Source organism: Littorina saxatilis, linkage group LG6 (genome assembly GCF_037325665.1).
Source record: "Littorina saxatilis isolate snail1 linkage group LG6, US_GU_Lsax_2.0, whole genome shotgun sequence".
In the NCBI taxonomy this organism is placed as follows: Eukaryota; Metazoa; Mollusca; class Gastropoda; order Littorinimorpha; family Littorinidae; genus Littorina; species Littorina saxatilis.
This window is the reverse complement of record NC_090250.1, coordinates 34,076,299-34,088,969: the sequence shown is the minus strand read 5'-3', so window position 1 is coordinate 34,088,969 and position 12,671 is coordinate 34,076,299. Positions and strand designations below refer to the sequence as shown.

The 12,671-nt window shown below is 41.3% G+C and overlaps 1 protein-coding gene across 1 annotated transcript in view; it reads left to right on the top strand.

Moving 5' to 3' along the window:
* Window positions 1-11,761: 11,761 nt before the first annotated feature.
* LOC138967991 (uncharacterized) overlaps window positions 11,762-12,671 on the top strand; it is a 137,391-nt gene continuing 136,481 nt past the window's right edge. Inside the window, exon 1 of the mRNA XM_070340552.1 lies at window positions 11,762-11,795. Within this exon, the coding sequence (XP_070196653.1) occupies window positions 11,762-11,795 (34 nt within the window). The remainder of the gene's footprint in view (window positions 11,796-12,671) is intronic.

Genomic DNA, 12,671 nt, shown 5'->3' with positions numbered 1-12,671 from the left:
CACTTGTTAATTGTTTCTTGTTCACAAAAGCACTAATCAAAAAATTGCTCCAGGGGTGTAACAGAATCAGCAGCACAGGCTATGCTGTAACAGAAACAGCAGCACAGGCTATGCTGTAACAAAATCAGCATCACAGGCTATGCTATAACAAAATCAGCATCACAGGCTATGCTAATGTTCAGAAATATATTTGTCAAGCTGAGTTTTAAGCATGCGAGTATTGTGCTTGCCAAGCTGACTATCGTGAAAATATATTGTTTGCCTAGCTATTCTTTCTTTATTTGGTGTTTAACGTCGTTTTCAACCACGAAGGTTATATCGCGACGAGGGAAAGGGGGGAGATGGGATAGGGGAAAGGGGGGGGAGATGGGATAGAGCCACATGTCAATTGTTTCTTGTTCACAAAAGCACAAATTAAAAAAACTGCTCCAGGGGCCTGCAACGCAGCGCAACACACCACCCCACTGGGAGAATGCAAGTTTCCAGTACAAAGGACTAAACATTTCTTACATACTGCTTGACTAAAATCTTTACAAACATTGACCATATTCTATACAAGAACCACTTAAAAGGAGAAACAGAATCCGTTAGTCGCCTAGCTCATACGACATGCGGGGTGCAGAGAAATAAGGATGTGGAAAAGAAGACTTTTGGTAAGTGAAATAAAGGTGATGGATCCAGTCAGGTAGAAATAAGACAACAAGAAAAGAATTGGAAAACTGCAGGGAATAGTAGGGAGAGTTTTCTTGGAAGGAAATATAGGTGAAAGGACTGGTAAGGCAGAAATAAGACAAAAGAAGAGAAGAAACAGAACCGTTAGTCGCCTCTTACGACATGCTGGGTAGCATCGGGTAAATTCTTTCTAGTCCCAACCAATATGGGACTCCCCCTAACCCGCGGGGGGTTGCCTAGCTATTTGTACTTTTATTTTTAGCTCAAAGTTTAACAGGTACGCGTTCTCTCGCTCACTCTCAAACACACACACACACCCTACACCTGCTATCAAGCCTTAACGTCTACACTACTAGTCTCTTGGTAATATGAGATACCTCTGTTTCTCTCAACATATACTGACAACTTTGAATCTCTCTCTCTCCATCTCCCTCCCTCTCTCTCTCCACACACCAACATGCACATCACACGAGTGACCATAACCAACATATCGCTAATAACTGAAAAAAGTTGCAAATTACACAAAGAAAAGCATGTTACACAAATTATGCTGCAATTGAATCAAAACCTTACAACAAACCTCAAACTCAAGTACTCCTTGACACTCCCTAACTTAGTCAAAAAGGAACCAACCTGTCTTAACTTGGCTTAAGTTTTTCCAAAGTCCACAAAACAGGAGATGCTATCAATTAGCAAGAACAATTGCAAAATAAAATCTGCCACGGTACTGAGATCACAGATGGTCTATATTGTCACCCATAACAAGGCCAAAATTTGGTATTTACAGTAACTATGACAAGTCTCGATCCTGCCACTAAATCGTTGTCCTTTCCAATATTTCCTTTACAAAAATGCAGCGTCTAAAACCCGGCAGAATTTACCTAAAATAATAAAGGCTGATTTTAGTTTGTATTCATCCTTAGTCATGAACTTCTTTTGTTACCAAAACATTACTGCGTTTACCAATCAATGAAGTTTTCTTTGCTAATCATGATTTTTCAGAGACAAAAAGCTAAGCAGAACCTGGCACCAGACATTTTAACAAGTGTCAACAAAGAGAACAATCATGTCTATTTTTTTTAGAGAGAAGTTTCCTGTTAAATTTTCACTTTCCTTCTTCAGATCAAAACAAAATATGCACAACAGAATATCTAACACACTACAAACAGAACAAGGAAAGTTTTAACCACGGAAAAGACCTTCGTCAGAACAGAACCTTCGATAAACAACTCGTATATCAATAGCAATGCATGAAGAAACAAGTCGCGTAAGGCGAAATTACTACATTTAGTCAAGCTGTGGAAACTGAACGCACTGCATTTTTTCACAATGACCGTAGTCCGCCGCTTGTGCAAAACGGAGTGACATTGACGAGCCTGTTTAGCGCGGTAGTGGTTTCGCTGTGCTGCATAGCACGCTTTTCTGTACCTCTCTTCGTTTTAACTTTGTTTGCTTAACGCCCAGCCGACCACGAAGGGCCATATCAGGGCGGTGCTGCTTTGACATATAACGTGCGCCACACACAAGACAGAAGTCGCAGCACAGGCTTCCTGTCTCACCCAGTCACATTATTCGGACACCGGACCAACCAGTCCTAGCACTAACCCCATAATGCCAGACGCCAGGCGGAGCAGCCACTAGATAGCCAATTTTAAAGTCTTAGGTATGACCCGGCCGGGGTTCGAACCCACGACCTCCCGATCACGGGGCGGACGCCTTACCACTAGGCCAACCGTGCCGGTTTCGTTTTAACTTTCTGAGCGTGTTTTTAATCCAAACATATATCTATACTGTTCAAAAAAAGAAACGCATAGCTTGTAATATTTGGTTAATTTAGTTATATGGCTACAAGGATATCCACCAAACTGCAGAAAATGTTTATCTGGTCGTCGACCTTTCGTCCATTGCCACAAGTGAGCTCTGCACGTGACGCATGCGTTATCAGTGGCTACAATGTCAAAATTGCTCATTTGGCATGACCACTCGTCGTCTTCCAAAACCCATAAAAGCGGATTGTTCGCCACAAAGAAATCAGACGACAATTCAGCGACGAAAGATGGCCCGATTGAGCAGAGAAGACCGCCAAATTGCATTGGGTCGTTTACAAGCAGGCCAAAGTCAAAGTGCAATCGCCAGGCACTTCCACGTGTCCCAGAGCACCATCAGTAGACTGTGGGTCAGGTTTCAAGCCACTGGCTCCGTTGCTGACTTGCCACGAGCGGGAAGACCAAGGGCGACAACTGCTGCTCACGACCGCTTCATACGGCTCCGCCACCTCCGGAATCGTTTCCTGTCGGCCTCATCTTCTGTCCAGGCTCTCCCCGGGCCACACCGATTATCGGACCAGACCGTGCGGAACCGCCTGCATGAAGCTGGTTTGAGAGCTCGCAGACCTCACAGAGGAGCTGTCCTCACCCGCCGCCATCGCCAGAACCGAGTGCAGTGGGGCAACCAGCACCTTCGCTGGACCGTCCGGAATCACTGGAGACACGTGTGGTTCAGCGACGAGTCCTACGTCCTGCTCCAGCGACATGATGGTCGGAGGAGGGTCTACCGGAGAGTAAACGAACGTTACGCGCCCAACTGTGTGGATGAGGCGTTCATGGTGGTGGAGGCGTCATGGTGTGGGGGGCGATCAATACCGCTGGAAGGAGCACCCTGGTGCACGTCCAAGGGCGCATAACTGCCCAGCAATACGTGGAGGAAATTCTGCGCCCACACGCCCTTCCTCTTCTGGCTGACCAGGATGCCATATTCCAGCAGGACAACGCTCGCCCGCACACAGCACGACTCACCACCCAGTTCCTCACCGACCACCATGTCCAGGTGCTTCCCTGGCCATCCATGTCGCCAGACATGAACCCGATAGAACACCTCTGGGATGAATTGGACAGACGTGTGCGCAGGCGAGAAGAAGCGCCGGCAAATCACCGCGATCTATTGCAGGCACTTCAGGAGGAGTGGGACACCATCCCACAGCAAGATATCCGGCATCTGATCCAGTCCATGCCCAGAAGGTGCCGGGCAGTTGTTGCTGCTCAAGGCAGTCACACCCCCTACTGACTTGACAGCCTCGGCACCCAATCGTATTGATTGACTGATTGATTTGAAGATGCAAATGAACTGTGTGTGCATTCAACTGTGTCCATACCAAATTTCAAACAAATAATCTAAATATTGGATTTTCTGTTAATTTTTTCGAAAAATAAAACAAATTTGGCAAGTAGCAACTATGCGTTTCTTTTTTTGAACAGTATATATGTTTTTGGAATCAGGAACCGACAAGGAATAAGATGAAATTGTTTTTAAATCGATTTTGGAAATTTAATTTTGATCATAATTTTTATTATTTTTAATTTTCAAAGCTTTTTAATCCAAATATAACATTTATATGTTTTTGGAATCAGGAAATGATGTAGAATAAGATGAACATAAATTTGGATCGTTTTATATAAAAAAAAATTGTATTACAATTCAGATTTTTAATGACCAAAGTCATTAATCAATTTTTAAGCCACCAAGCTGAAATGCAATACCGAAGTCCGGCCTTTAATAATTGATAATTGAAAAGACGAAAAATATAGGGACAAAAACTCGTTTATTTCAACAAAATGCTCAAAAGGCGGAACGAACTCGGTGTCTTTGACAACCTTTGAAAAAATTCTAGGCTGGTTGACTGGTAACCAAACTAATTGATCATTTCCCCCTTTTCACTGAAATTCTTCGTGTGGTCGACCCCACTGGGTTTTCAATCTTGATTTTGATACCGTTACGTTTCTCAGTTTTACTTTCTATTGGCTAGTACTACGCCAAGTGTGAACAAAATGAGAATGGCTCGTTAAAGCAGGTAATCGGAAATAAAGTTCACGGAATCGCTGTTCCATTTTCTCGAGAAAAAAATGCGCTGACAAACACCATGTTTCTTCAGTTTTGTTACAAGCTTGCTTCTACCCGTCGACGTGGCACTGGTAATATACACAATTCCAAGATTTGAGTGACAAACTAACGCTGTCATAATGAAACCAGGCTATTCACACCCATCTAACAATAGCATAAGAGACCCGTGAAAGACTGCGGACAACTTTTTGTTTAATGCTGATGATTGGTGTTTTTTTCTTGCGACAAGTTTTATTTTGTGTTTGGTAGTTGTTTTGTTTAGTTTACCGTTAGGCCTAATTAGAGCGACTAAGCTTTGATAGGCGTTCAGTAACATTACATTTAGACAAATCCACAACTGGTCCATATATTAATTCGGAGCCTGGGCGCCTGATACCACTCTAAAAAGCTCCCGATACAACCAAGTGTGCAAGTCGACCAATTCAAGTATGCTTCAGATTTGTTTCTGCTTTAGTCCGACGAAAACATCATTTCAAACACAATAGGAAACAAGAAACTGTTCAAAAACAGAGAAAAAAATATCAATTTTCACTCGTAAAGAAGCCTTTTTTTTAAGGTCGAGAGCTAGTGATAGGTTTTTTTCAGCAAGTTTGTTAAGGAAATGCTGAAAAGTCTTCTATTCTTCTTTGTTGAAGATGGTACTTGATTTTGCTATTATCATTTATGTGCGCACGTAACTCGAGCCCAATACTGAGCTGAGACTATTCAGTTGAATGTCATACAAAGCAATTTTATTGTAAAAACGGCTTGGCCTGTTGACAGTAAATCCGTTTGAAGCGTCAAATTGAGACTGAGCACAAGTGAATGAAATACTACATAGTATAATAGGCTTCTGAATTGAGAGAAAGTCTGACGGTTTTGTGGTGTGTGCGTCCACAACTGTTTTGACACGTGCAAGTCAACCTGAGAAGGTAAATTCAGCGAATGAAATTGTTTTCGGCGCTCTAGCTAGCACCGTCAGCTTGTCAGAACAAGAGCCTGTATTAGGAGCCTGTCGGGCCATATTCGGGGTCTTTGCCCTAATTTCAATTCTCACTCTCTCAACTCAGTTTACACAGATTCATCAAACACAGCGAGCAGTGCTTGAGAAATCATGACCCAGCATTACCGACGACGACGGACTGACTGATGTCACAGTCTTTAGTTTCGTTTTTACATTGAGTCAAGTTTTGATTTATTTCCCTCTTGCTTCAGAAGTAAGACATCATAAAGGCAGAAGTTGATTTTCTTACCGTCAATCATGATACAGAACAGCCCTGTATTTTCCTCAGTGAAAGTCAAAAACAGAATGAGCTACGATATGGTTCGACACACGTCACTTCCCCAACACTGATCAGCAAATCGGCTTGTCCATATTCAGTAACAAAGGGGAGACAGCTTTTGTAAGTTTAAACATCCATTTGAAATCTTCTTTTTTTTACATTTTGATACATATGCCCTGCATAACTTTTGTTCTCAGTTTAACTCAACACATGATGCTTGCAAGGAAAACAAGAACACGAACAATTTAAAAAATAGCAAAATAGCAAAATTCATTTCAGTCAGGGTCTATCACCCATCGAAGTTTGACTCGCCCATTTGACCGAATACGCAGTAGTTTTTATATTTAGTCAAGTTTTGACTAAATATTTTAACATCGAGGGGGAATCGAAACGAGGGTCGTGGTGTATGTGTGTGTGTGTGTGCGTGTGTGCGTGTGTGCGTGTGTGTGTGTGTGTAGAGCGATTCAGACTAAACTACTGGACCGATCTTTATGAAATTTGACATGAGAGTTCCTGGGTATGAAATCCCCGAACGTTTTTTTCATTTTTTTGATAAATGTCTTTGATGACGTCATATCCGGCTTTTCGTGAAAGTTGAGGCGGCACTGTCACGCCCTCATTTTTCAACCAAATTGGTTGAAATTTTGGTCAAGTACTCTTCGACGAAGCCCGGGGTTCGGTATTGCATTTCAGCTTGGTGGCTTAAAAATTAATTAATGACTTTGGTCATTAAAAATCTGAAAATTGTAAAAAAAAAATAAAAATTTATAAAACGATCCAAATTTACGTTTATCTTATTCGCCATCATTTGCTGATTCCAAAAACATATCAATATGTTATATTCGGATTAAAAACAAGCTCTAAAAATTAAATATATAAAAATTATTATCAAATTTTTTTTTTCGAAATCAATTTAAAAACACTTTCATCTTATTCCTTGTCGGTTCCTGATTCCAAAAATATATAGATATGATATGTTTGGATTAAAAACACGCTCAGAAAGTTAAAACGAAGAGAGGTACAGAAAAGCGTGCTATCCTTCTCAGCGCAACGAATACCCCGCTCTTCTTGTCAATTCCACGTGCACTGCCTTTGCCACGGGCGGTGGAGTGACGATGCTACGAGTATACGGTCTTGCTGCGTTGCGTTGCGTTCAGTTTCATTCTGTGAGTTCGACAGCTACTTGACTAAATATTGTATTTTCGCCTTACGCGACTTGTTTTCTGTGCCCTTATCCCGTACATCGGTCGTGCTTCGTCGGCTAAGTTGAGCTGCACGTGCACGAGAACGAAACTCATTGAAAGGTAGAGCCCCTGCGACGGGCTGCTCGCTTTCCTTGGCTGTCATAATTATACAGGGTGCTGTCGATCGTGTCTTGCAAAAGCAAGTAACCCCTTTTTTACATTTAGTCAAGTTTTGACTAAATATTTTAACATCGAGGGGGAATCGAAACGAGGGTCGTGGTGTATGTGCGTATGTGTGTGCGTGCGTGTGTGTGTGTGTGTGTGTGTAGAGCGATTCAGACTAAACTACTGGACCGATCTTTATGAAATTTGACATGAGAGTTCCTGGGTATGAAATCCCCGAACGTTTTTTTCATTTTTTTGATAAATGTCTTTGATGACGTCATATCCGGCTTTTCGTGAAAGTTGAGGCGGCACTGTCACGCCCTCATTTTTCAACCAAATTGGTTGAAATTTTGGTCAAGTAATCTTCGACGAAGCCCGGGGTTCGGTATTGCATTTCAGCTTGGTGGCTTAAAAATTAATTAATGACTTTGGTCATTAAAAATCGGAAAATTGTAAAAAAAAATAAAAATTTATAAAACGATCCAAATTTACGTTTATCTTATTCTCCATCATTTGCTGATTCCAAAAACATATAAATATGTTATATTCGGATTAAAAACAAGCTCTGAAAATTAAATATATAAAAATTATTATCAAAATTAAATTGTCCAAATCAATTTAAAAACACTTTCATCTTATTCCTTGTCGGTTCCTGATTCCAAAAACATATAGATATGATATGTTTGGATTAAAAACACGCTCAGAAAGTTAAAACAAAGAGAGGTACAGAAAAGCGTGCTATCCTTCTTAGCGCAACTACTACCCCGCTCTTCTTGTCAATTTCACTGCCTTTGCCATGAGCGGTGGACTGACGATGCTACGAGTATACGGTCTTGCTGAAAAATGGCAGCTACTTGACTAAATATTGTATTTTCGCCTTACGCGACTTGTTTACATTTAGTTACATCTTGCCTGATGTTTTCAGATAGACTGGGAATCAAGATGAGGGTGGTGCATGGCGTACATATATGAAAACACGATAACATTAAAACATATCAATACAAGCAAATGTTACACACACACACACACACACACACACACACACACACACACGGCACACACACACACACACACACACACACACACACACACACACACACACACACACACACACACACACACAAAACAGCATATTTTGTTGAGTAGTAGAGGCTGAAGAATAATTGCGCACAGAATACAACCACCTTCTAGTGTCTTTCATAAAAGTAAACAATCAACCTATGATGTACCAAGCTTAACTTTTCCAACTAGACATCCTACAAACTAAATTGTGAATCTGTGCACAATTGTTTCCTTAGAAAGAAACAATTAATTTTTGTTCCGGCGTCAGTGTGGCCTTTCTAATAAACGCTTGCGTTTTATGACCATATAATGTAACCGTATTCGTATTCCCAACCACACCGACTCACCACATATGTATATATTACCCTTCTTTACAAATTGTCTCGTGGGCCCTTTAACTCTTCTAATTTACTAATTTACTATATCCGTCACTTTTCTCGACAGCCTTTTGTTTCAAGGGAATGAAACCATAGATCGTATAAAGTTCTGTGACGAATTTCTATGAAGAGTTGTTTCCCTTGGACCGTTGATCAAGAAGCTTTCCTTTTGTCGGTGATCGCACAAAAGTATACATTAATGAAAGTTGTTTCTTTTTCTTCTTTTTTTCTTAACGTCCGTTCGACCAAAATAAAAACAAACAAGAAAGACAAGTTGTTGGAACGATTAATCATGGACAAAACAAAACGTTACGTAAAATTGTGTCCATAATGAAACGTTCCAACAACTTACCTTTCTTTACGGTTTTTTTATTCTGAATTTTGGAGCGTTGGCAGTCTAGTTGTTTTGGGATTTCGTCCCTTCTTCCCCCCCCCCCCCCCCCCCCCCCCCGATACGGCCATGTGGGACCGATGAACGTTGGCTTCCTTACTCAGGTTATCGTGTTTAAAATTATTGAAGTGCTAAACCCTGATATAAAATCGAAAACGCAACTAGTACTGATATTAATTTACTAAATCATAACAAATTATTTAACTGCTGAAATAACGTTATTTATATTTAAAGTATTTAGGTATTGTCCCATGTAACTTGCTTTTGTTTAATGTCATGATGATCTTACAACAAAATGTTTAATTACATTTTGGAAAATCGGTCCCACATGGAGACGTTTAAGGTCTAAGAAAGAAAAAGTTTGAAAATAAAGGGGCACAAAAGAAAACAAGTCGCGTAAGGCGAAAATACAATATTTAGTCAAGTAGCTGTCGAACTCACAGAATGAAACTGAACGCAATGCCATTTTTCAGCAAGACCGTATACTCGTAGCATCGTCAGTCCACCGCTCATGGCAAAGGCAGTGAAATTGACAAGAAGAGCGGGGTAGTAGTTGCGCTAAGAAGGATAGCACGCTTTTCTGTACCTCTCTTTGTTTTAACTTTCTGAGCGTGTTTTTAATCCAAACATATCATATCTATATGTTTTTGGAATCAGGAACCGACAAGGAATAAGATGAAAGTGTTTTTAAATTGATTTGGACAATTTAATGTTGATAATAATTTTTATATATTTAATTTTCAGAGCTTGTTTTTAATCCGAATATAACATATTTATATGTTTTTGGAATCAGCAAATGATGGAGAATAAGATAAACGTAAATTTGGATCGTTTTATAAATTTTTATTTTTTTTTACAATTTTCAGATTTTTAATGACCAAAGTCATTAATTAATTTTTAAGCCACCAAGCTGAAATGCAATACCGAAGTCCGGGCTTCGTCGAAGATTACTTGACCAAAATTTCAACCAATTTGGTTGAAAAATGAGGGCGTGACAGTGCCGCCTCAACTTCACGAAAAGCCGGATATGACGTCATCAAAGACATTTATCAAAAAAATGAAAAAAACGTTCGGGGATTTCATACCCAGGAACTCTCATGTCAAATTTCATAAAGATCGGTCCAGTAGTTTAGTCTGAATCGCTCTACACACACACACAGACAGACAGACAGACAGACAGACACACGCACATACACCACAACCCTCGTTTCGATTCCCCCTCGATGTTAAAATATTTAGTCAAAACTTGACTAAAATAAAAAGATACACATCATACACTAATACATGTTCTATCTAAAGGGGCGAACCGAATCTTAAAGCACGTGTAGAAAATAAACTGTATTCTCGTCCTTCTGGGTTCGTGGTTCATAGTATTAGATATATACGATGTTTCACACTGTCATTATCGTGTGTAGCACGTCTGTCTTTTCGTGTTTGATATTTTTCGGTGAACAAGTCATCATGGTCGCCATGCAGTGCAGTGTGCCATCCAAGCGACCAGTCCCCCTAAACACACAAAGAGATAGAGAGAGAGAGAGAGAGAGAGAGAGAGAGAGAGAGAGAGAGAGAGAGAGAGAGAGAGAGAGAGAGAGAGAGAGAGACGTGGACAGAGAGAGAGAGAGAGAGAGAGAGAGAAGAAAAAAACGAGAGAGAGAGACTGAGAGAGAGAGACACTGCATAGACAGACAGACAGCGGACAGACAGACAGACATACAGAAAGACAGAGAGAAAGAAAAGAGACACCGAGACATACACATAGAAGGACAAACATATATATATTAGATGAAGCCACTAAGGGGCACTGTATGTCCCTGCATGGACCCTGGCCAATTCTTGCTTTTGTGTCTTTTTCTATAGGCCTACCGCAGTAATAATTGGTGTCTTAGTCAGGGTTTTTCCATCTCCCTGCTTCTGCACAATGTAACCCGGGGGTCTTCGATAAATAGGCACAGTTTGCTTGTGTTGTGACAACATACCCATTTGGCCTGGATATTGACCCATTTTGTGCCCGGCTACTTCCAAAACCGGCTTGTCTTGAAACTGTTTCAGTGGACTGCCAAAAAGACAGAAATACACTAATAATTATGCTCGTGAGTGATGTATCCCTTACTCAGTGAAGAATAGTGTAACAGTGAAAGCTACAAATCTGTCGAGTTACGAGAGACATTCCTGTCTTTTTCTATGATCGTGTTCTTCACCATGGTCTACCCAGTGCTTGCTTGTTGTTAGGCAGGTTGCTAAGGAAGTGGTGGCGGAAGAACACACTCATTGCGCCCCACGCGTGCGGCGATCCGCGAGTTTGGAGCTAGCAGGTGACCGAAAGTTGTTAGTGTGAAAATCAGATGTAATAGAAATCCGCGTTGTTCTTATCTAGAGCAAATTTGATGAAATGATCCTGATGGTTAATTGACAGTGTTAAAATGATACGAGTTCGGAATCGGCTACATCGAAGGCTGTACACCAAAACAAACTGCATGGAGCTACTGTTTTTGCTTGGTCATATATTTTCTGGATGTTTTCACTATGCATGCCAGGTTCTCTACAGTTAGCAATCGAGCTGTTGTTTTAATTTCCGTGAAGGTAGAGGTGTTGTGAAACTTGATTTAATTCTGTATGGTTTTTCTTCGCCAGTCCATGCCCACAGTGAAGGAGCCATGAATGGGACAGTACCCCATGAAATAGTGTCCTAATAGGGACAGCTGGGACACCTGACAGGCGAGGTTCTGGCCAGGTCGGCTAGAATAATTGACCATGTCGATGAAACGGTCTCCTACTCCTGAGACAGGTAAGTCAGAACTGTTCAAAAACTTTCAGGAACATTTTTAAATAGTCCCAGATATGATTTGTTTGTTTGCTTGTTTGCCCAGCCGACCACGAAGGGCCATATCAGGGCGGTGCTGCTTTGACGTATAACGTGCGCCACACACAAGACAGAAGTCGCAGCACAGGCTTCATGTCTCACCCCGTCACATTATTCTGACACCGGACCAACCAGTCCTAGCACTAACCCCATAATGCCAGACGCCAGGCAGAGCAGCCACTAGATTGCCAATTTTAAAGTCTTAGGTATGACCCGGCCGGGGTTCGAACCCACAACCTCCCGATCACGTGGCGGACGCCTTACCACTAGGCCAACCGTGCCGGTCCCAGATATGATGCACAGATAGATTACTCTGCAAGCATATGACATTCCCGGGCCGCCCTTCCCGAGTCGTCATGCAGGGCCTGAATATCAGGAGTTGGCATTTGGCCAGGTATATTTGAGTTATCATATGTACTTGACCTCACTCTTTTGGCTTAACGCCCTGAACTGCATTTTTTTAAAGTACCAGATTAGGCCTAAAAAAAAAAATAGGTGTGGTTACGGTAACCCGACCTACCCTATTTTTAGGGGCCGACCCTATAACTTTTTATTACATTTGTCCCCCCCAAAAAAAATTGTAAAAAAAACCGAGTGCAGAAAACGCAATGAAAGCAAAAGCGCTCGAGTCGTCATGCAGATGACAGACGATGCAAGGGAAATAACTCCTTTTACTAAGAAGGCCAAACAGACGCTTGCCATGACAAAAATGGCGGCATCTTCTTCGGTTGCGAATGCTACATGCTTGAATATCCATAGTCGCACACATATTTCCCTGTCAAGTAGGTTTAATTTGTATAC